The following is a 20,520-nucleotide window of genomic DNA, read 5'->3' as shown; positions in this document are numbered from 1 at the left end:
CTCCTGTAATTACAGGACATCATTAAAAACCCTAAGAATGTTCAAAAAAGCCACACAGGGACAAGGCAGACACTTTTATATTGAGAACAACAGTAGAAAAGAATCTCAGATCATTAAATCAGAACTTGAGATAGAAGGCTGTATCTAACACAGTGTACAGGAGAAAAGCCCTACAACTTTATATTCAAAAAGGGCTGTAAGTGCATACAGAAAAGATGCCAACAGAACATGACTCATGGATTTTAAACCTCAGCAATTCAGATTATTTGATCTCTTTCTGTATCTTAAAAGGGTATCAGCTCTTACTCTAAAGCACTCTGGAATATTAGGGTGCAGGCAGACTTTTGACAGATGGATCTCCCTTTATTCCAATAGAGGAAGTTGTATTTCCAGCCAAAGTTAATAAGCACTCATAAATCCACTGCAGGTTTAAACTCTCTCTTGCATCTCTTCGAAAACAAAAACCTACATAAACTTGATCCACTGGAAAATTAAAACTTATCAATAAAAATGTGCTACCATTTCAGAAGACACAGACCAAAATGTGTACTTTACTCACCAAAAATAACCCTACAAAACCAGAGAGTTTAAACCAGTCTTTATTATTCTTCCTTCAGTGGTGATTATCCACAAAGCAAGCTGGCATTGAACAGGTTCTATGTGCATACTAAAACACACTGTTGCTTTTAGATTTCAGACCTCAACAGCAATCAGACCAAAGAGGCACAGAACCAGCCAATGCATTCCAGGCTTTCCTCACACATCCACGTGTAAATTATCACAACCTTGTTTCACCAAAATGTAACAGGATTCAAATGAGCCAAACTACCTCCACAGGGCTGATTTTGAAGCAAACAGTTGCATCCACAGATGGTTTTTTTCTGATTTATTTCACCCATTTCTGGTGATTTGTTCATTCAAAGCTGGAATTTTGATCACCTTCGCATTACAGTTGACAAGAAATGGAAAGGAAGTATGAAGGCAGAACGAGAATTGTGCTCAGAAGCTTTAGCAAACGGGGGTCAGAGTTTACCTTGCTCTGCCGATGCCTCAAAATTCACTGTTTCTTGTGCTCATCACATCTTGTAGAAAGGAAAATTACAAGTCTTCTGACTTCAGCAGCCTAGCAGTAATTAATAAAATTCCATATTGCACAGGTTCAGCTGAGAGATGATCAGGAAGGAACCAAACAAGCTCGAACGCAGTCCAGGCAAGTCAGACATTTATGAGTTCAGTGTTTCAAACATTCCTCCCGAACTACTGAGCAATAACTAGGGGTGGTGAGTGAATACAGCAGTATATTTTTAAGTCTTACAAACTTCAGCGGTTTTGGCAGAAATTTTCCATTTTAACTGCCCTTAATACACTGAGTACTCCTGCAGAATGCCCAGCTCCTTGGACAACACAAACCCACGATCTCCGTGTCCTGCTTTATTAACAACCAATATTATAAACGTACAAGGCTGCATTTTTTTTTTATCCCCCATATCCTTTCCACCCAGCCTTCAAAGCAACACTTAAATTGCATTTAAAGCAGGCAATGTGTGAACGAGCAGGGCCCACAGCAGCTTTGCTCATCCCCCTGAAGGGTCTGGAATTCCAGTGGAACACGTGCTTCCACCACGGGCCTGACCATCCACACTCGGGGTGAGTAACCAGGGTGTCAACTAATACACCCACTTGTACTTGCAGCCATTTGTGATGGATTTTAGGGATATGTCCGAGCAGGGAAAGCCTTGAAAGAAAGCTTACCTCTCATGAAATTCAACAGTGATTTGAAATTTTGATGGATTTTTCACCCCCCCTCCCATGGTAACACTTCAGTTGGGTTGAGCACACACCTTTCACTGGTGTTTGCTGACTGCAACGTTCCTCATTTTCCATGTGACTGAGCTGAGAAACACAGGCAAAAAACACCAACATGCAAAAAGGCTGGGGGGCTCAGCCACTCTGGATGCTGCCAAGAAGCAGATTCTGAACTATTTAAATCCTCAGGAAGCAGAATTATTTGCAACAACTCACATTAGACACCTCACGTTGGTGAAGGCAAATCAATCTTCTTGGGCTTTAACTCCTCAGCTGTAAATAAGGTATAAAAATACCTGTATAGTATGTTGGGAATGTTTCACAGTGACAGCCCTGAACAACTTCACAGAAACCCCCACAACTCTGTTGCAAAAAACAGTTTAAGAAAGCACAAATCTACATATCCAACAGGCAACTTTAACTGTACCTCATTTAATAAACCAAATCAGGCCCATACAAGACATGAAACAAGATATTCAGAAAAAATACAGACTCATGGAATAAAAGGCTCCATCAGTATGTCCACACATATGAAACTGAATTAAAGACCTATCAGGCAACTTTAAACTTCATATATCCCAGTAAACCTGTTTGACATGAGATTTATTGTTAAATACGTGTATATACACATTTATATAATAATTTATTATAATAATACGATTTTGTTATAAATAAAATTACAGCAATACAAGAAAAATCAGCCGCCAAACCAATTTTCAAAATAACAGTCACTGGCCATTTGATGGCCAAAGATCATTTTTCTCCTGAGTTGAGCAGGAATAATTTTGTTTGAAACCATCTCTGGAGCAGCACTTTGCATGTCAGTGAGGCATCACACACTTCCAGTAACCAAAAGCTTCACAGATACTTTGACCTCTCACAACCTTCCCCTTGCTTTTACACATATTTCTGCAAACCAAGTACAGTGATTTCAAAAAAGGCTGCATTTAAAACCATTAATATTTAGTTTCACTTCTCTTTGTATACTATCATTCAGAGTAAAACAGACTCAAAACACCTTTTGCTGAAAACCACAAATTATGCTTTGAATCCCCCTGGATCTTGGTCTAAAAAAGTTCATCACAGATGAATAAGTGGCACCTTTCACTAATTTGAAGTAAACAGGTAAAACACTTCATTTTGTAAAAATAAACTCATTTGTGGATGCAGGGACAACTTTTTGAAATCTGGATTCCTCTGAAGTGATTATAAAGTCAAATTAGCTTTGTCCTCTCTAGTAATGTAATCTCTTTGGTTTGTGCCCATTTCCTTATTGAGATTACAGGGTACCCCCTATTTTATTTTGCTTCTGTTTTCAGGTGCTTGCAGTTTGGTGCTTGTTCTGGTTCCCAGTGGCTTGGCTGCTTAAAAATTAAAAGCCAACTGTACTTTAAACTGCCCTGCCAACATCTCAACTGAGGAAACAAGCAACAAATGAATTCTACCTTAATGCCAGTTAATTCCAAAGGAATTCACCACATAATCAGGAGAGCTGTGTCATGAGTGCCTGTGTTCTGTACTCTCCAGCAACTTCATATATATATATATATATATATATATATATATATATTTGTGAACTCTTACAATCTATTTCTTACACAACTCCTCCTCCACTAGATGGCCCTGACCCTCCCTGAGTATATTAGAGATGTTTAAAACAATTAAACAAACAAAAAAAAAGGTCTTTAAAGTATCTTTCAGGTACAATAATTGGCTGTATTTCTCTTCAGCTAACACAGGTAAATACATTTAGCTCACAGCATCCATTTATTGGAAGGAGACTAAAGGGTTCATTTTCAAGACTGGAAAACAAAAAAGGTACTAATAAATACATTAAATTACAACCACAGCTCTTCTGGTAGTCATGTTTTTCTCATCTATCACTTAAATTGCTGGCTTTTGGGGTTTAGATTTTGGGGGTTTGGGAGATCCCTCCCTTCCCCCACCAAAGCTATTGGAAAATCCAAGTGCAAATTCCATGTTGTGAGCTGCAGCTAATTTATGGGCAGGGATCTTATTCTTCCTCCTTTGCTTTCTGACTTCATATGTCATTTTATCCTTTACCCACAAAAACTGGGAACTGATTATATTTTACTTCACCTACAGCATCTACACATTGTGTAAACTCAATAATCTGCACACACAGATCTTTAAGTAACATAATACATCCTTTAAATAAGGAAACTTTGCAAATGCATGTGTTTTCCTTTTGAGGAACTAAAGCAAATATTTCTATTTAACAGGTTTACACACCAGTGTTTCAGTGATCCTAAATAAAACTTGGAGATAATAAATGTTAAATGACACACTGCAAGTCCAATGGTTTTCCCTTTGCCCTTTAATATTTAGCACCTCTTCACTATTTTGATTTTTTTTAAAAAAATAAAAAATAGATAAAACACTTTTCCAGTTCTGTTCTTTTAATGTTTTTTCTTTGGTCATCCACGTTTATCTTCATCTGTTGTATTCAAAATGTTAGTGAAGATCTTTCAGTACCAATTCTAAAATCAGGTTGAATATTTAGCATTGAACAAACCTAAAAAAAAATACACAGAAGTGTTTCAAAGTGTCTGTTTTCCAAGAAGAATGTTCAACAAAACTCCCAATTTCTCTTCTTCTGGTCCCACTTGTAATTCATTGTTAAAAAATACCTTCAACCTGCCTTTCAAAGAATATTTTCTTCTTTTATTTTTCATTTGCTACTGGTTGAGGAATTTTCAACTATCAAGTATTTTCACTTAATTCACTTTATTTCAAATATTTTGCTATGACTGCAGCAGGGGAACAATAATTGCTCCACATAAATATCATGTTTTGGAGTAGGTTTAGAAACTAAATATTTTTAGAAATTAATCAATGTGCTGAAATAACAACTTAATCCTACGAACCTGTTTAAATTTTCCTCTGATTTTTTCCAGATCTTCCTGCAGCTTATCATAAGTGGGGTCTTCATATGGGAATTTCTGAATCATCCCTATTAATGACTCCAGAGCCCTTATCTTTTTGCTAGGGAAAAAAAACCAAAAATAAATCAAATCCAAACAGAAGAGCCAACCACGCTACTACAGAAGTTTTTTTTCAATCCATCCATATGAAATTATATTGATTTTTGAATTAATAATTCAGAGCATAGAACCCAGCCCTCCATCCTTCTTTAATTCAGCTTTTCCCATTTTGCTCACTGACAGTGTGTGTTTAATACACATCTAAGCCATAATCAGAAATTAAGCTGTAGCACAACTGACAAAGTTAAGGTTTCCTTTTTAACTTACCTGCCCAAAATTGAGAAATATTCAAGAATGCTCAGAAGTATTGATTAGAAATGCTCGGGAGAAATTAGAAATACTGGGAGAAATGAAGAAATGCAGTAAAAAAAAGCTTACCAGAACACATATCAAAATGGCTGAAAACTGGACAGAAAAAAAAAGATACAAAGAAAAGAATGAAAGTCACAGAAAAAAAATTATTTTTGACCTTTTTAACCTTACCTGCTCTTTTCATCTGTGCATTTCTGGAGCAGACAGTGCCATGTCAGTGCAAACCCAAGGTAGCAGCCAATCTGTGAATTTAAAAGAGTGTCATGAGGGGAAAAAAGTCCCAAAAAACAAACAGATTTTAAGGTCAAACAACAGTAAAGCACAACGTTGTGTTCTGTTCTTCAGGAAAACAACAACTCCGGATACACATACTGGAAAGTTCACTAAATTAGGGAAGGACAGTTAACAAAGTCAGAAAATTTCTTGTAAGAAGTTGTTTAGCATCAGAGGACAAATTTAAAATGCAGCATAAAAAGCAACTCTGCAAAACAAAAGCAGTGTGCAAAACCCCCAAATTTATTGTGCTTTGAACCCCCAAATTTATTGAAGTCTGGTAGCAAGGAGAAGTTAAGAGAACAAGCTATTTAAGAGGTTTTGGTGCTTGTTTTTGCAGCAGTTCTGAGTTAAAGCAGCCCATGCACAGCCCTATGAAAAGGTACCAGGGACTGAGGGAGCCCTCAAGTCAAGGAGGGAATCACACTTTTTTTTTAATTTAATACATAAACAACTTTATCAGCCCAACTGAAGAGGAATCAGAAAGAAGCAGGAGGAGCTGACTGAGCCCTGCTGCCAGAATTCTTCAGTACAACCCTGGACACCAAATGAAACAGGAATATGGGGAAGTCCTTCAATGCACCAACTGGACAAGTCAGCTGAAGTCCATTTCAAAAGTGACTCAGCATTCACACAAAAACAACACAGACAGCCAAAACCAGAAGTCAGCTGACTTTGAGAGATTAAGTCCAAGGACAGATACACTTTAATTATAATGTTTTACTTGAATTCACTATCAACCAAGGTCAGCATCAGATCAGTAATCATCCAAATTCTACCCAAGACACAAAACAGACTGACAGGTCTAAGGTTACCCAAGTCACCCTCTCATTTAACTGTATAATCCTACTGCCCTCTGGAGCTTTCCCAATACAAGCAGATTAGAGCACTTCTTTATTATGGTCTGTCTGGGACCATTTTGTATGAAACTATCCAGCTTTGGAGACTCCTGTTTAACATCTCATCATACAACGATAGAATTACATCACTGGAGTGTAAATGGGAAAAATATCCAATCATTGCACTGCTCTGTATCATGCCCAAATGCAACCCAAAATTTTATGATGGCCATTCTTTCTGCTTTGAGTTTACTCTTTTTTTGTTACAAAACAGATTAATGCCATTGCCACTGTTCCTTCTGCAGGCTATTAACTTTCTGAAACCTGAAAATACCAAAAGGGTAAACTGCCAAAATTACCCAGAGGTCTTCAACAGATCCAACAGATTTAGATTGGTGGTGCTGTGCTTGGAATGGGGCCTGTCCATGAAAACTGCAGTACAGCTCCCCAGCAGAGCTGCAAAAATTCTCAGGTCCAAAAAATCCTGGAACTACAATTACACAGCACTCTGTGCTATGACAGACTGGAGCTGGATATATGGGACAAGTTGAAATGCCTCAGCACCACCCTCCACCCCTTGAATTTCTAGGAATGGTTACAGATACGGGAATCACAGAATCACCCCTTCATGATTCTCCATCCAAAGTGTCTCAAGATTCCACATTTTTCCCTATGTTGAGCCACAGGAGATGGTACAGGGGGGGCCTTTAGCCACAATTTTGGGATACAAAAATAAATGTACAGTTCATAATGTTTTTCTGAGCAAGCTTGTTTGAATTTATTTGTTTCTTCTTACCCTTTCAGAAAAAAAAAAGCCCCACCGAAGTTCCAAACAGCAAATAAGCTTAGAAAACATAAACACATCCACTCAACTCTTCAAATCAAAATACCACCTTTAAACCAGTTTTATGGGCCCTCTTGGGGCGGTGTAACCTCAGACTGATGATTTCAGGCCTTGCCCAACAGTTTCTGTGTTACAGTAATTTTCTAATGACAAAGACATTGCGATCCTGAAGCATCTTCCCATTTACCTCCGACCCCATCTTGGCGCCGTGGAGCGATCCGTACCTCCTTCCCTCAGCAATTCCAATGTGGCTGCCTTCGGCATATCCCTCCTGATACCCCTCACCGTGGAACCTGGGAAGGCAGAAGTGTAGTTTTTTTAACCTCCTGGTCTCGTATCGAGCTCACACTGCACACAGAGACCTCATGGGAACAAAAACTAGACCCTATCATCTCCCAGAGGGGAAACAGCAATAGACAGAAACATCACATAACATTGATTTAAATGACAGAATCACAGGATCAGAATCACAGAATCATTTCGGTTGGAAAAGACCCCTGAGGTCTTCAAGTCCAACCTTTGCCTGGTCACCACCTTGTCCAACTAGACCAGAGCCCTGAGTGCTACATCCAGGCATTCCTTGGACACCTCCTGGGTCAGTGATTCCACCACTTCCCGGGGCAGCCCCTTCCAATGCCTGACCACCCTTTCCATGAACGAATTCCTCCTAATGTCCAACCTGAACCTCCGCTGGTGCAGCTTGGGGCTGTTTCCTCTTGTCCTGTCCGTGGGAGCAGAGCCCGACTCCCACCTGGCTCCCCTCTCCTGTCAGGGAGCTGCAGAGAGTGAGAAGGTCCCACCTGAGCCTCCTTTTCTCCAGGCTGAGCCCCCCCAGCTCCCTCAGCCATCCCTCATCACACTCGTGCTCCAGACCTTCCCGAGCTCCATTCCTTTCTCTGGACACACTCCAGCCTCTCAATGTGTTTCTTGTTTCGAGGGGCCCAAAACTGACCCCAGGGTTCAAGGAGGGGCCTCAGCAGTGCCCAGTTGGGGGGATGGTCACTGCCCTGGCCCTGCAGCCACACTGTTCAGCCCTAGGCCCTTTCCCAACTTTCTGGCCACTCTTTCCCCAGCCTATGGCACTGGATCACTTGTTGTCACCCAAATGCTGGATTTCCATCGCTCCAGCCCGTCCAGGTGAAGCCACAATCATTCACCCTCTAACATTCCCCGTCAAGCTCATCCCAACCCGCCAAGAACACGGCTCCAGCTCTGTGCTCCCACCAGGATCACACCCCCCCTCCCCGGGTGAGTGTTCCCACTGGAAGCGCCCAGATCACGGAATCACAGAACGTGCGGAGGTGGAAGGGACCCACAAGGACCATCGAGCCCAAGCCTCGGCCCTGCACGGAACACCCCAAAAATCCCACCCTGTGCCCGAGAGCATCATCCGAACGCTCCCCGAGCTCTGCCAGCCTTGGCGCTGTGCCATTGCCCTGGGGAGCCTGCTGGCATCCAGTTGGTATCCAGTTGGTACCCAGTGCCCGCCAACCCCTCTGGATAAGCAATCTCTCCCTCTTATCCAGCCTAACCCTCCCCTGACTCAGCTTCACGCCGGCCAAGCGCAAAGAGGAGAATTCCCCCTCTCCCTTCTCCCTTCTCCCTCCCACTCCCCGGGGCTCCCTTCGCCCCTCGCCTTCCCCTCCCGCCTCCCGCCGCCGCCGCCGCCGCCTGCCGAAGCGCGACCCCCGGGACAGAGTGGCGGAGGGGAGCCACGAGAAGCCCGTCTCCGCGCCCCTCACCGCTGCTCGGCCATCACGATCCCGTCGAACATGTCGGCCATGGCGGGCGCGGGGCACGCCGGGAACGACGGCGCGCGGCAGGGTCGGGAAAGGCCGGGATCGCCCCGCCGCGGGGGGGGCGTGGCCTGAGAGCGATGGCCCCGCCCCTCCCCGCCCCTCGCCGTGCTGGCCACGCCCCCTCTCCCCCGGGCCTGTGCCGGGCCGTGCCCGCCAGGGGGCGCCCGCGCGCCGCCGGTGCCGGGCCGTGCCCTCAGGGAGAGCTGCGGTGTCCGCCCGGGAACGGGGGGAATAAAGGAGCGGTGACAGCGAAACGAGCCGATTTTTGGTCTTTACACACCCCCCCACCCCTTCCCCCCCCACCCCGGAGTGGGAAGAATTTATTACAATCGCTGAGCTGGAAGGGGACCCACAAGGATCGTCGAGTCCCGACTCCTTGGCCCCGCGCGGGACCGTCCCCAAAAGCTACAGTCAAATATTACCTTATATATTATTCGTGCCAATCGCTCAGTTTATACGCCCAATTTTCATTTAGCTGTTTAATAACTAGTATTCTCTCATTACTCAGTGTCACATGCCAGTCTTTGGCACTGGCAGGGAAGAGTAGCCTTTAATCACTGTGGACATGGAAACTGCACATCCCAGGATATTGGCCCAGCACAGCAGAGCAGTCCAGCTGTCAAACGTGATGGTAGGGGGGAGAAAGTGGAAGTAATAGGAATTTGCAAACCAAAGCACATGGGTAATGATCACAACATATATGTAGACAAAAATATGATGACTAAGGCGAGTGTACTGTGTAAGGACACACTTCAGAAGTGAACTCACAGCTGACCACCCCGACCACTCTTCAGCTTAGAGCTATGTGGTTACACAGAGGGGGAACAGAGCTTCCACTGGACAGGCTTTCGTTTACACAGATCAATGAGCAAATCCAAACTATGCCCTGGATTTATTACCTTGGGGTCTCTTCAGTAGAAAGCACAGCACCACACAGACTGTTTTGAGGTGTGCAGGCATTTGTAGTTCTGCTCCGTTCCCGAGAGTGTTGTCCAAATGCTTCCTTAGCTCTGTCAGGCTCGGTGCTGTGCCCACTGCCCTGGGGAGCCTGTTCCAGTGTCCGACCACCCTCTGGGGAGAAGAACCTTTCCCTGATATCTGACCTAAACCTCCCCTGACACAACTTCAAGCCATTCCCTCCAGTCCCATCACTGACCACAGAATGATGGAACATGCACATCTCTCTCACAGCATATTGACATCTCTGATTTTTGTCTGGTTTTGATGCCTGAAATTCCTCTCTGTGAGGGCGAGGAGGTGCTGGCACAGGTTGCCAAGTGAAAAAGTGTCACAGCCCTCAACTTCACGTGCAAGCTTTGACATCACTTTGCAGTAACACTGCCCAGCTTTAGTGACCACAGATGACCCAAACCTGGCTGAGAAACTTCATTTGAGAGCCTTCTGCTGCCATTAAGCTATTGCCCAGAGGAGCTGTGGCTGCCCCATCCCTGGAAGTGTTCAGGTTAGACAGGGCTCGGAGCAACCTGGTCTAGTGGAAGATGTCCCTGCCCATGGAAGGGGGGCTGGAATGAGATGATCATTCAGTTCCCTTCCAATCCAACCTATGATTCTAAAATGTAAATATTTTTTTTTGTAAATACCCAACCCAAACTGCCATGTGCCATGTGCCATTTTAGGCTGCTCTGTTACAACTCTTATTTATTATTACAGATCAACACTGGTCGAAGGAAACACTTATAGCTATTTATAAGTAAATATTTTAATGCTGATTTATGTTGTTGTTTTCTAAATACTTAATGAAAATGTGTCTCTGGACACACCACAGTATTCTACTAGTCTGCCAGAGTCTGTTCTCTTCCAAATCAGACACAGGAGGGCAGAGGACTTGAAAAGTCAACTTCAAAATCCAGAGGTCGATATAAAACTTCCCTAAAGCTCCATTAGAGTGAAAATAAAGTCATGCTACTAAAGGTTTAGCTAAGCAGGTGCAGAAATCACAGTTCATTAGAAGTTCTTCATCACAGCAGGCAATGCTGATTTATAAAGAGCAGCTGTCCAGCTTGGTTTTGGCATTAAAGTGTAGATGTGACTGGATCTCACATGAAATCACTGAAGGTTTGCCAGGTGTGAACACCAACCTGCTCTACAACCAGACATTCACATACTGGCCACTGATGGCAGTGGAAATATAAGGTGTTCTTGAGGATTTCCTCTTAGCTAACTGCTACAATTTAAATGTTGCTTTGGAAATTAATGAAAAATATCTCAGTAGATTGTGGGACTGATGAAAAACACTGAAAATATAACAATGTCCTGGCAAGAAGACTGCAAGACACCAGCTTCAGTTGGGGGCATCCTTACATGCCTTAAGTGATCAGCCTCATCCAACACAGCTCCTGATAAACTTGCTGTGTCCCTAAACTGCCACAAATTCACCCCGAAATCAGAATCCTAATGATGCCCTTTTTGCACTTCCATTCACTTCCAAGGGAAATGTGTTTCTGCTTTTACTGCTGCCCGAGGAGGGTTGGTTTATGTATATCTTAGAGGAAAGAGAGAACACTTATTTAATTTATCATGTTGTATTCCAAACTGTACACTGGCAGAGTAGAAAGAGTGGCCCCAAATTTCCCACCAACAGGATTTCAGCGCTTTGAGCAGAGGTAAAGTGGACGTTGTGACTCTTGAATAAAGGATTTATAGTTTTTTTTACACTTCCTCCAAGTGGAAATGAAGATGCCCAGTATCTCCTTCCCTACAGCCTTCCCACTGCTCTAACAACTCGTATTTGCACATCATAGCTTCCAGCTGAGACTTCACAAGGAGACATTTGACACCTGACCTTTAAAAAAAACCCCTTCGGGGCTGTAAAATGTACTGTTGCAAATGAAAGCACCGCAGTTGTCCTACTGTCTTTGAGAAACTATGATCGACCAGGACCTACACTGGAACGGTGGTGGTGCTGTTTACATTCCCACAGATCCAAAGGCAGTGGTTTGTCTGGAGGTTTTGCACATTGAGTTCCTGACCCATTCAGGTGTCAGATGGTAGGGAAAGCATTTTCCAGCAATCCTCCCACCTCAAGCTGTGATCTTGTCAGATTTTATAAGCAAAGCAGCCAGGTTTGGTCAGAGCTTGGATGGGAAAACTCCAAGGAAAGCCGAAGTGCTCCAGGAAGTGGTGTGGGTAATTCAGCCCTTGGCATTCTTCCCTCTGTCTGAATAAATATTGAACCAACCATGCTGTTGTAGTGAGAAACACTGTGCTGCTGGTGGAAGATGTTAAGCCAAAGGTGTCAGCAAATAGTCACCAGAGGGCTCAAGATGCTCTCTGTTTGCAAATTTAAGGTTGTTTTTCTTTGCACCCTTGAGCAATATTCACGTTATATCTGCTTAAGAATCTCTCACTGGTGAAATTATACAGTGCACCCTCTGAATTCCTTTATTTCCCATCAAATCTGTGCAATTTTTTTTTTAGCAGAATAATAAAAGTGGAATTTTTTGTTGACCAAACTTTATAAATTCATATATACTTTATTTTGTTTTCTGGGTTTTTTCTTTTTTCTTTTTTTTTTTTTTTTGCAAAAAAAAAAGTCTTGAAAGATATCTAATGTTCAATCAAAACTGGAAGTGAAACACAGAAAAACAGAATGCCTCAAATCTGAAAACTTTTGGAACAAAACAACTGAAAATCAGGGGTAGGTCTCCTGATATATGAGGAGTGGGAACCATCCGGATGTGTGGCAGTGGCTCAGCAAAAAGGGGAATGGGAAACACCACGAGAGATGTTTGCCAGCCAAGAAACCTGCAGTTCCTGTGACTCACAGCATCTCCAAATAGAAGCATTCAGTCTCTTTTCCTGCCAGAAACCAACACCTTTTTCAGGCAAAAATAACCAGTTTTCTCCCCGTTTGCACTGGTGAGTGCTGTTCCCAGTTTCAAAAGGGAGCAGCCTTCCATCCATGGGATTTTTTTGACAAGCACTGAAACAGGCTGCTCGTGGAAGTGGTTGAGTCTCCGCCCCTGGAGGAATTTAAAAGACCCGTGGATGTGGCACTCGGGGACGTGGTTTAGTGGTGGCCTTGGCAGTGCTGCCTAACTTTGGGAAAAGCCCTTGTCTCTTGTGCCTCAAGCAACTTCCCAAGGGATTCCAACTTCACGTGGCTGCTGCAAAGAACAGACGCCACAGTTTGCTGAAGCTCTTTGAAGTCTCTGGACCGAGGGGATGACAAAAGAGTCAGCAAGATTTCAGTGTTGAAGATGATTTTCTTTTTTTTTTTTTATTGCAAATGTACACAATACAGCTACTGATAACGCACAGAAATTTTAAAAGCTACCGTCTGCTAAAATTTCATGATTACCAAACTTCACGAGATTTGTTACAGCTAAAAAACTCACTTTCAGGAGTATATAAATAGAATCTTGAGCATAAATAACAGTAACAAAATAAACAGACGTATGAATTCAATAAATTAATTATAAATATTGCATTGGCAATGAAGTGCTAGGTCAGAAGAACACCAGTATTTCCAGTAGAGCTCTTTTTTTTTTTTCTACAGAAATCTCTAATAAATGAACCTTTGGAAAGAAGGAAACTTTGGAAACATCTCCTAACTTTTTGGGGCTTTTTCTTTCGTTTCACCCTGGTCATTCCTTCACCTCAAAGGGAGAACAGAACTGAAGACATCAGACATCTGTTTCTTGGCCATGAGATATTCAGAACCCATTCCTGCAGTGGCATGGCAGACTCAGCTCTGCAGCATTTAAGTCACTAAACTGTCTCTCCACAGATTCCCAGGGATGCTCAATCAAGCCTGGAAGTGACTTGAAAGAATTGGTGATAGTTAAAGGTTAAGCACAAAACCCTATTTTGCAGTTGATTTGACCTATACATTATTCTTCTCCAGTGTTCTTCTCCGTTTGCTAACGACATACATGCTTATATACAACAGAATCTTAATTTAAACACTAATTTGAACTGCTCATTCCCTACCTGATAAACACAAATGTTAGTTCTGTGCACTCTTCCATCCAACCACACATTGAATTCTCACTAATTTTAATGAGAACTCTCTGCTGGATGATGCTGATGACACAGAGAACTTAAATTAGCCTACAAAAGAAATCAAAGATTGAGTTTTCCGAACTACCCTTTAGCAATAAGGGAAGGAAGAAATTTTTCCCCTTTCTTCCCTTGTTTCCTAAGGGAAGAAAAAGCACAATATACAAGCAGATTTGGGGTTTTTTTCGGGAGTATGCTTTCAATAGAAAGTTTTCCACGGCGATGATAAAATAACTGTAATTTTTCTACAGCAACTTCATTTCCACATACGTTCCCCTGTTATTTCTGCTCATGGGAGCAAATGCAGAAAACTTTTTCCTCCTCAGAGACCTTAAAGACAAACATTTGGAACAAAACTCAATTAAGGAAAACCTAGCAGATGCAATTATATGAACTGGAATTAATGGTGTTTCTTGAAAGGTTGCTGACAGCATTCTGGGAGTATGCTTTCAATAGAAAGTTTTTCCCATTATCATCGCTGTGGTAATGGAGGAATTCTGGTGAAGCTGCTAAGCTTTTCCCATTTAACCATTCTTTTCCAGACAAAACTATGGACAGGCAATTCTTTAGGCTACAGAACAGCCTCTTGGCACTCATCTCTCACAGGTACAACACACTGCAAGGAAAAGGCTGGCCCCATACAAAAAAGTTCCAAACATTACTACATGAAACGCTAAAAAAAGTACTCTGCAACATTTCTCTAAAAACCTGTGTGTGATCAGAGTCATTTCTGAAAGCTGGGGCTCTTCACTGGGGACAGTTTGGAGCTGATGCCGAAGGGGTCCATGCTGTCCGTTTCTAGAGGCGAGGAATACACCTCTGGCTCAAAGGCCTGGCTGTAATCACCGTATTCCCCAAAGTCTGTGGACTCCATGGGCACGGTGTTGATCATTGGTAAGAAATGAGACAGTGGGAGAAAATCTTTTCCCTTGAACTGTTGTCTTTGCTTGGCGCTACTCAAGGACACCGATATTCCGTATTTTTTGGACCTGTACACGTTGTAGCCGTCTGGGCGGATCTCCTCCTCAAAGGAACAGTCCTCAGTGGAATACCTGAGCTGAACAGCAAGGAGTAAAGAGGATTACAAATACGCCCACCAGACTCATTGCACTCAACCACAATGTAAATTTGTGGTGCAACATCTGCTCTCAGAGGGAGTGTCCCTCTGGCTTCTCCCAAGTGTCCCAATTTGGTGCACCTTGCAGGCCCCACGGGATCCATGCTGGTGAGCTGATATCTGCATGGTCCTTTCAACTCAAATACTCCATTCTATTCTATTCTGTTCTATTCTATTCTGCTAGAGATCCCCACCTTGCACATACAATGCAGTTTGAGTGACAAGAGCAATTAAAAGACCTAATCCGGAACTCCTGAAGTTATTGCACGTCCATCACATTAAATAAGCCATGAATCCTGGGTGTGTGCTTCTCCACAGATACCACACTTAGCCTGTCCTGAGCGCTGGGAAAAGGAATCTCAGATTAACTAATCTCTAGATTAACTGTCCTTAATCGCTGATGATACTTAACTGCAATCATGAGACCTAATCCATGAGAACTCCAGCTCTGTTAGAGATTTGCCTGTGTAAGGGCTTCAGGATCAAGTCTGTAGAAAGGCAGCATGGCCAATCAGTAAAACAATGCGAGAAGGTGATTGGCCTTTTTTTTTTTTCACTCAGAATTTACTGTAATTACAAAAGACCCATTTACAAAGTGTTATTTTCGCATTACAGCGAGAACTGTCAGATTAACAGCAGCACAAGTTAAGATTTTGTACAGAAGAACGTATTTTCTTAGGCATGAATTTGTAGAATTACACTTGCAATAGCCTGTGCAGATATTATATATCTGTGATACATATATATAAATAAGATATAATAAACGTGTATTAGGATTTTGTATCAGCAGGTCAGACCTCTCCAGATCCTTACACAAGCACTGCATTTCTTACAGCTCTGGTGCTATTCCAGGGTCAGCCACTGCAGGTGATTGAACTTGTGGTCAATAAAAGAGAATTGCTGATTATGTCTGTCTGCAGTGATAGAAGTGTCCTTACACGAATGTTCTGTCTGTCTGAATAGAGAGCATGTTTGATACTTTCAGACCTTTCTCAGACACCCTCAGTAATGTGGAGTAAAGGTAAGCACGTGCATTTGGTTGTCTTTTAAAAGCGCTTTTCAAACAAATTGGGTAATTTTGAAAAATATGTTTTCTCCAAACACAATTATGCAATGTTTATCCTTCTACACACATTATATCTTAGAAAAATGTGTGTATACAACTCAGATTTATGGCTGAATTATTAGCTGCCTTTATTTCTGTGAGTGCTCAGCCTCACTGACAAGGATGATGAAATAAAAGAGCTTCTTGCTCAAGAAGTGCACATTACAGACAACAGATATTGATTGAGCCCCCGTGTCTCAACTATGTAATTCCCTCCTCATTTCATTGCCGTTGTCTCTAGTGTACTTCTTAAACAAGTACCAAACACACTTTAAGTAATTCCAGATCTTTTTTTTTTTTTTTTTACAGCAGGCTTTTATAGAATGTCAGTATATTCAGCAGGTACACCATTTCCCCTAAACTGACTGACTGCAGCACGAAGCACGTTCAAAAAATCAACCCTAGTCATCAGTTTTCCAGTGTTCAAAAAGGGCATGTTTCAGGAGTGCAGGTTCAGTCCCCAGACACCGAGTTTGCCCTTTCGTTCTTACACTCCTGAGCTGATAAGGAAAAGAATTGCCTGCAGAGCTGCCTGGCTGGGCTGTGAGCACAGAGGTGACAGCAGGTGTCCACAACATATAGATGTGACAGCATGGCTGTGTGCTGCTGTATTTTCAGGAAAAAAAATAAAACAAAAAAACAAGAAACAAAAAACGACCTGCATTTAATACTCTTACACCACAAAAAGCACTTTCAGTCAAGGTATAATATATGCCTTCCAAAGGGTGTTATAGGAAAGCTATTTTAAAAATTCTGTGTTTGCTAAAGTCCAACTGCAGCTGCAATGGGAGCAGGACCCAGGCTCTGCTTTGTTTTCATGGATTATTTTGTTTTGGATATACATTAAAACATTAAGCTAATAATTGACCTACCATATCATCTGAACCCGTGCACCTTATCACGGCATCGATTGATTTGAGCCTCAGAAAAGCAAGGAAATTAAGGAAGAAAGGCTCAATTCTATGTTATATCCACATCCAGAAACGTCAGTATTGCTCTTATTAAAGATACTGAGGGTTTGGAGAATGGACCAAGTCCTTGCCTGATGGAAATCAGCAGAAATTTTGCTGGAGTAATCAAAGCAGAATCAAGCTGTATCTTTACCGAGGCACGAGGAAAAGCCATTGATCTCTGAAACTCCAGCTTCTGTACAGACCGAATGTGAACCTTAACCTTCAAATTCTAGAGTTGGCAACGTACCCATCTGGCTTTAAAAACGAGTTCATATCCATGACTGGTTGATATACTTAATGACAAAGCATGACCTATGGTGTCAGTGGGTCACTTAACCCCTCAACCTCTTGGAGCCCCACAGGTGCGGTGTTACAGCAGGGCAGAAACGAGGCGGAGGCAAAGCATCCCTTTCCCCTCTCGAAATTCTTTTTCGCTTTGGAGCTACCTAAGATATGGCAAGTCCGTGCTCCCGGGGCTTGTATGCCTGGCAGCCAGCTGCCAAAGGAGTAATCCTGGGGTTGTTTTCGGAATACCTGACCTGAACAGCGAGAAATTATTCCTATTCCATGGCACGACTTCCTCTATTTCTGCAGCGGAATTTCAGCCTCCCACTGATGAAGCTTTTTGAACCTAAACACAGTTTTTCCCCTGGGCTGTGTTTTCGGTATATTTTGGCGGGGGGACATTCAAAACTTTACTTTCTACATGATGTTTCCTTGCTGCCTTCTAATAACCCCACAGTGAGAAGAATCAGCGGTCCTACCGAGAAAAGGCGGATAAGGGGAGAGGCGGGAGGGGGGGGGGGGGGGGGGGGGGGGGTGATGGACACCTGAAAGCTTTGTCGACTCATTATTAACCGCAAAAAGCACGCGATGCCTTCGGCCTCGCCGGCTGTTTCAGGGTGGAAATCCCCCCGGGGAGAGGAGACTCGTGAGAAAGGCGCTCACCTGCCCGTGCAGCCGCCCCGTCTCGTCCATGCAGAGGTACCGGGAGCTCCGCACGCCCTTGATGGCCACGGTGCGCACGGCCACGGCGCGGATCTCCAGCAGACCTGGCGAGAGAGGCACAGCGGTGTTAACCCCGCGGAACCCCGTCCCGTCCCGTCCCATCCCCATTCCCGGTACTCACTCTGCGGGCTCTGGCTCCCGGCCGCATCCACCCTGCCGTCGCCGCCGATGCGGAGGAAGCAGCTGAAGAGCCCGTGCTTGCTGGCGGTGTAGAGGTGCCGCAGCCGGATGGGTTCCCCCCAGCCGTAGTTGACGTGCGGGCCGGCGTCGGGCAGCGGCAGCGGCACCGCGGCACAGGCGGCGGCGAGACCCAGCAGCGCCAGGGCGGCGGGGGGAGAGCCCATCCCGGGGGCGAGCGGGGAACGGGGAGCGATGGTGATGGGAACGGCGAGACGGTGACGATGGGCTCGGAGAGACGGTGATGGTGGGCTCGGAGAGACGGGGATGGTGGGCACGGAGAGCCGGGGATGCTGGGCACGGAGCGGCGGGGATGGAGAGGAGTCCCGGCGCTGCTGCGCTGGCCGCGCCTCGGGGCTGTAGCGTGGGCGAAGCCGCCCCCTCTGGGCCTTTTATAGCTCTCCCGTTATCAGCCCGATCGATCCGGCCGCGTCCAATATAGAGCCCATTTCATAGCGGATCGGTCACTCCCCCCGAAAATATTGATCGGGTGACATCACGTCGCAAGGGGGGACACGCTGAAGTCGCTTCCTCGCCGCCCGCACCTCCGGGCTTTCCCCTCCTTCGAGCTTCTCCGGCCGCGCATCTCCCCGTCGGGCCGGGGCCGGACCTGGACCTCGCGGTCTCGGTTGCAGGTCCCGCAGCCCCTGCCCTGATGTGGGCGCCGGGAAGGGGTTCGGGGGTGAGTGGGCGTGTGTAACATCCCAGCCCACCCAGCAGCGACGGGGGCCAGCCCGGGGTGAGTCTGCCCCGCTCCCCGCCGCGGCTCAGCCCCTGCCTTCGCCCTTGCCCGTCCTGTATTTCCCCTTTTAGAAATAAAAGAGCTGCTTCCTAAACCCTTGGGGTCACTTCTCCGGGCAGGGGACGAGCGCTGGGGGAGCGGGACCGCCGCTCCCCGTGACCATCAGCCGGCGGGGCACAGCCCGGTAAGGCCAGGTAGGGCCTGGTACGGCCCTGCACGGCTTGGTACGGCCAGGTACGGGCGGCTCTGGGTGTCCCGGAGCTGCTCTGGGCTGTACTGCCGCCCGGCCATCCCTGGCTGTGTCACTAGATGGAGCCTGGCCCCTGGGATGCGGCTGCCTCGCCTCGGGGGAGCCGCTGCCTGGGGGGCTCTCCAGCTCCTATTCGTCCCCACTTCTACAAAGAGATTGGAGAAAAAAGCCACCCCTGCGTGTAGTAAAACTGCATCGCCCGTTCTAAGCTTCAAAGAGGGTTTTTTTCTGTCCGCGGATCTTTTTTCACGTGGGCTTCTCCCAGCGAGTGCCCCAGGAGAGGTGGAAGAAGCAAACACACACATTTTGGGGGTTTCCACCCTTTTTTGCATCCTAGGGAAGTTTAAGGGGATTGCTGCTGGCTTTTCCGCTGTCCATCCAAACTCAGCATTAAAGGAATTTTCTCGGATCTCCAAATAGAAAATGAGTAATTTCATAAAGACAAATTAAAATCCTTACCCCACAAGACACATTAAATAACAATTCAGCAAAGCATAACCCCATGTCCCCAGCAACTTCCCTGAAACAACAAAGTTTCATTCAGCTTCCACAGACTGTTTTTATATTTTGCTACTTGTTCATTTTCAATCTTTTGTCCCTACACTTGCATCTCCTGTAAACACTCACACAAATAGCTTTTCTTGATGAGCAGCCTTAGCTCAGCAAGGGTGTGCACAGAGACAACATCATGCAAAAAAAGCAGAGTCTTGCAGGATGATGTCTTGCACTTATCATCATGTGCAGCTTAGGATGTATTTAACTGAAGTTAAGGACACTGATCAATCAGAGTTTGAACGATCAGGGTCTTGCATCACAAACTCATTGGAACAAGGGATTGTATCTCACCAATCATTTCAAAAGCAACTGCTGCTTTTGATAAGCTTTGGGTGGTTTTGATGGTCAGCTTGAGACACCCAAAAAGAAGCCCAGTTTTCTCTGCATGGCTGAGGAATAACTAATAAAGATCAGGACCACTTCTCATTCAGGTGTCTCCTGCTGCATCCTCCAAGTCCTGGGCTGATTTGAGAAATTCAGGTCTTTTATACATCACAGAAATATTATAAGCCCAGTAAATAATACTAAGTCATCCAAGTCCCTAATTCTTTTTTTCCTCTGCAGAATTCTGCAATGTTATTACATGACTGCTACAAAGGCAGTTACTGCCCTGCCACCCTGGGCCCCACAGCAGTTGTGCATGTAACTCATCCTGACTACACAGGCATTCTTCAAGGTATCCAGCACCCACCACACACACAGAGGTTATGGTC

General features: G+C 44.6%; 2 protein-coding genes across 4 annotated transcripts; both read right to left on the bottom strand.

Annotated features, from left to right (window-relative positions):
- Positions 1-581: 581 nt before the first annotated feature.
- LTO1 (LTO1, ABCE1 maturation factor) lies at positions 582-8,933 on the bottom strand. Of its 3 annotated transcripts, none has more exons than XM_027662047.1 (5): positions 8,822-8,933; positions 7,267-7,372; positions 5,295-5,365; positions 4,695-4,812; positions 582-2,079 (listed from the first exon to the last, which is right to left on the bottom strand). In XM_027662047.1, the coding sequence occupies exons 1-5, from the start codon at positions 8,860-8,862 to the stop codon at positions 2,068-2,070; spliced, it is 348 nt and encodes a 115-aa protein (XP_027517848.1). In that variant the 5' UTR covers positions 8,863-8,933; the 3' UTR covers positions 582-2,067. The 3 variants fall into 3 exon arrangements, with proteins under 3 accessions (XP_027517848.1, XP_027517846.1, XP_027517847.1); XM_027662045.1 differs by lacking the exon at positions 582-2,079 and adding an exon at positions 4,130-4,342; XM_027662046.1 differs by lacking the exon at positions 582-2,079 and adding an exon at positions 4,372-4,464.
- A 5,431-nt stretch (positions 8,934-14,364) lies between these two features.
- Positions 14,365-18,427, bottom strand: FGF19 (fibroblast growth factor 19). The gene is made up of 3 exons (XM_027662207.1): positions 18,205-18,427; positions 18,024-18,127; positions 14,365-14,957 (listed from the first exon to the last, which is right to left on the bottom strand). Exons 1-3 carry the CDS (start codon positions 18,425-18,427, stop codon positions 14,625-14,627), a joined length of 660 nt encoding a protein of 219 aa, XP_027518008.1. The 3' UTR covers positions 14,365-14,624.
- Positions 18,428-20,520: the final 2,093 nt, after the last annotated feature.

Source organism: Corapipo altera, unplaced genomic scaffold (genome assembly GCF_003945725.1).
Source record: "Corapipo altera isolate COAL_440 unplaced genomic scaffold, ASM394572v1 RXGC01000072.1, whole genome shotgun sequence".
Taxonomy (NCBI): domain Eukaryota; kingdom Metazoa; phylum Chordata; class Aves; order Passeriformes; family Pipridae; genus Corapipo; species Corapipo altera.
This window is presented reverse-complemented; position numbering and strand designations above follow the sequence as displayed.